The sequence below is a fragment of the Bombus impatiens genome, unplaced genomic scaffold (genome assembly GCF_000188095.3).
Source record: "Bombus impatiens unplaced genomic scaffold, BIMP_2.2 scf_0647, whole genome shotgun sequence".
Lineage (NCBI taxonomy): Eukaryota > Metazoa > Arthropoda > Insecta > Hymenoptera > Apidae > Bombus > Bombus impatiens.
The window spans coordinates 817,451-821,521 of record NT_177066.1 but is presented as its reverse complement, the minus strand read 5'-3'; the positions used below and the strand labels follow the sequence as shown (position 1 = coordinate 821,521).

Sequence of the window (4,071 nt, the reverse complement as noted above, 5' to 3'; positions counted from 1 at the left end):
CCGACGCGTACAATGTACCTGCTGCAATCAGAGAAATCGGGTCCCCCGGAGAATAATGGCCTGTTTTAGGCGGCGCAATTAACTCGCCGGTACCCCGGCCGTTCGATACTTTGTGAAATCACAATTTGTCTTACTCAACGTTTGACGATCGAATCGTTCGAACACCTCCCGCTAATATCGGCTATCTCGTGCGAAACCTTTCCGTCCGAAGGAAAAAGAAAAGAAGAATATTCGCGAATAATCGCAAGGATAAATCGGGAAAACGATTGAAAGAGAAAGAAATGGCGGATGAGGAAAGTTTGAAAAAGGGAAACGACACGTTTTCGCGTTTGAGGTCGCGTTGTTTATACTCGTTGGCTCGACCAAATCTATTCGCGTAATCATAGAACGATCAATCTACGATTACCGAACCTGTTTTACAGGTTCTCCGCCTTTGACTGGATCGGGCATCGTTAGAATCGTCGTGCTCGATGTCAACGATCACATTCCGGAATTCACCAGGCAGGAATACAGGGCAACGGTTACCGAAAACCTGGCTTCCGGAACGTGGGTCACCAAACCTCACGCTACGGACAAAGACGAGGGCCTCAACGCCAAAATCAGGTACATTCGCAATGCGTGCGATTTGCAAAAAGAAAACAGAAAAAAAAAGAAAAAATAATCACGATCTTTCTAAACTCGCCGTAAATATCGAATCTTTCCTATCATCAGGTACAGTTTGCTGGGAGAAAATTCGGAACGTTTCACCGTGGAACCCGAAACTGGAGAAGTGTTAACGGTGGTACCGCTCGATCGAGAACAAACCTCGGTCTACCATTTAACTTTGGTCGCTCAAGATTCGAGTCCCACGGAACCTCAGGCCTCCGCCGTCAATCTGACGATCTTCGTGAAGGACGTGAACGACAATGCCCCTAGATTTTCTAGTCCAAGATACACGGCCTACGTGCCGGGTGCAACCAAACCAGGTAAAGGATTTATCATCGGCAAATGAACGTAAAGGAAAAGTAAAAATGAGAAACGCGACAAGTTTGTAACTGGCTAACCCGTCATTCGAGAACTTGAACGCGAGCCTGAACGCGTTAAGTAACACCTGAATAACAGAGGCTCGCGAAGCTAGCGTAGCTGGTACGCAACATCGCTAAATACACCTAATTTCCTTTAAAGGGGATTTCGTGTTCGGCGCGAAAGCGGTGGACGACGACGACGGAGAGAATTCCCGGATCGTGTATCGTCTCCAGGGAATCGATGCGGAGAAGTTCGTGATCGATCCGAACAGCGGAGTGATAAGGACGACACAGGAATTGGCCAATGACGAAACCACCTACCAATTGCAAATCCAGGCGTCCGATTGCGGCGTCAAACCGCAAACGGTCACCGCCGACTTGGTGATACACCTGTGGGAGAGGCAACTGTTTCCCAGCTTTCGATCCACCATTAGCACCAGGTTCACGCTACCGGAAGACGTTCCAGAGGGTCGTGTGATCACGAAATTGAGCGCGACCACGCCGAAAGTTGGAACCGCCAGCAATCTGGTCTATGGAATGGCTGGCGGGAACGTCGGCGACGCGCTCAAGATCGATCCTCACACCGGAGAGGTTTGTATTCGCTGTGCAATTCGATTCGTATCTTTTCCCATTATTCGTATCGCGCTCCGTACACCGTGAAATTCGCGTCATCGTTATCGACATTTCTCGCAATATTTTGTTCGATAAAACAGATTTCCATATGACAGATGGTACAGAGTTATAGATCGAGATATTTTCCGATCTTTGTAGCTCTGCGCGAAATGGAAACGAATTATCGTTCTCGACGATTACGCTCGATGAAAGGTAAAACGATGGGTCGTTTCGTTTAGGTGTTAGTCGCGTCTGGATTCGATTACGAAACCGCGCCGTTCTACGAAGCCTGGGTAGAGGTTCGTGATTCGGACACTCCGGCTCTCAGGAGCGTTGTGCAACTGCTCGTGAATGTTACGGACGCCAATGATAATGCACCGATAATGGAGGCGGCCATTTACAACGCTACGGTTCCCGAGGACGAGTATCCGCCTCTCTTCGTCAACAAAGTCTCGGCGAACGATCGTGATTCCGGCGAGAACGGGCAAGTGTCCTATTATCTGGTCAACGATTTCACCGAGACTTTCGTCATCGATTCCGATACAGGAGAGATTAGCACGAACGCGAAACTGGACCGCGAGGAGGTGAGTATTTGAAAATATCGAGCAGACTTAAAGCCAATTTGTCAAAAAAAAGGGAAAAGGAAAGAGCATCGTTTCGTTTTAGATCGCTTCTTACGAGTTGATCGTAGAAGCACGGGATCAAGGACAGCCGTCGCTTACAGGCACCGCGACTGTGTTGCTCACAGTGTTGGACAAAAACGACAATCCCCCGCAATTCACTCGACTATTCAGCGTGAACGTTACGGAGAACGCGGAGATCGGCACGTTCGTCATAAGAATCACGAGCAGCGACCTGGACATCGGTCAAAACGCAAACGTCACCTACAGGTTCACGGAGAATCCCGGCGAGAAGTTCGCCATGGACGCTCTTAGCGGTAACGTTACCGTGGATGGGCACTTAGACAGAGAAGAACAGGACGAATATCTGTTAAAGGTTCGCGCCGATCAACGAACGTAGGAAACGAACCTTCGTCCATCGCACAATTTCCATTAATCGATCGTTCGTATTGTTACAGTTGGTGGCAGCGGACGGTGCTTGGCAAGCAGCAACCGCCCTTACCATTACCATCCAAGATCAAAACGACAACCCTCCGGAATTCGACGAAGAATCTTATCACTTTCATTTCCCCGAGCTTCAACCGCCTGTTGCGCACGTTGGCCAAGTCACCGCGATCGATCGCGATAAACAAGGTCCGAACTCCGTGATATCCTACAGCCTGTTGCAACCGTCCGACCTTTTCACCGTTGATCCAGCCACCGGTGACGTTTTCAGCAAGAAGACTCTCAAGTACAAACACACTCATCGGCCGTCTTCGCCGGAAAACCTATACTCGTTGACGGTCGTAGCTACCGACAACGGGAAACCTCCGCTGTCGTCGAAGACGGTGGTTTACGTGAACGTAGTGGACGCGAACAACAACGCGCCGAGATTCGACCAGAGATCTTATCTCTATCCTGTGCCGGAGAATTACGGAGTCGGCAAGAGGGTGGTGCAATTGACGGCGAAAGACGATGCCGACTTCGGCGTGAACGCAGAAATCAGTTACTTCATGACGAACGTTAACGGGACGGAATACTTTTCAATCGACGAGAAATCCGGATGGGTGTACGTTCGAAATACGTTGTCCAACGTGCCAGTGAGAACCACCTTCCTGTTGAAGGTTCAAGCGATCGACAAAGGCGTGCCACCGCAGAAGGACGAGGTCTCGTTGACCTTGGTTATATCCGGGGAGAACAAACACGCTCCCACGTTCGCCGCTGTTAGCCATCAGGTGAGAGTTCCAGAAAACGAACCTGTCAATACCACCATCCTAACGGTCAGTGCCACCGACGGCGATGACGGGCCGAACGGAATGATCAGATACAAAATATCGGCTGGAAACGAAAAGAACGAGTTCTTCGTGCACTCGATCACCGGCGCGGTAACCATACTCGAGCCTCTGGATTACGATCTGGTGCAAGAGTATAAATTGAACATCACCGCTACGGACCTGGGATTCGAACCGAAGCAAGCCGTTGCCATATTGACAGTGAACGTCTCCGATATCAACGACAATCCACCGACGTTTAATCAGAGCATTTACGAAGCCTACTTGCCTGAAAATTCTCCGCCGGATAGTTTCGTTTATAAGGTATATTCTTAAATTTATCCCATTTTCTTTTCGCTTGAAATTATAATTCCTTGCTTTAGATCCCATTTACGATACTCTTTAATCGCAGGTGATCGCCCGAGACATCGACTCGCCCAAGTACGCCGTGATCCAGTACAAAATTCTCGGAGGAACTGGCAAGGATCACTTTCGTATTCGCGAGGATACCGGCGAGATCGCTTCTTTGATCAGTTTCGACTACGAGGAGGCCAACGAGTACACGTTGGACATAGTCGCCGCCAA

At 49.4% G+C, this 4,071-nt stretch overlaps 1 protein-coding gene across 1 annotated transcript in view; it reads left to right on the top strand.

The window, feature by feature from the left end:
* LOC100747534 (cadherin-related tumor suppressor) overlaps window positions 1–4,071 on the top strand; it is a 68,500-nt gene that overhangs the window by 57,099 nt on the left and 7,330 nt on the right. The window contains 7 exon segments of the mRNA XM_024369978.2: window positions 423–603; window positions 712–965; window positions 1,165–1,595; window positions 1,856–2,200; window positions 2,283–2,612; window positions 2,695–3,810; window positions 3,899–4,057. Of these exon segments, the coding sequence (XP_024225746.1) occupies window positions 423–603; window positions 712–965; window positions 1,165–1,595; window positions 1,856–2,200; window positions 2,283–2,612; window positions 2,695–3,810; window positions 3,899–4,057 (2,816 nt within the window).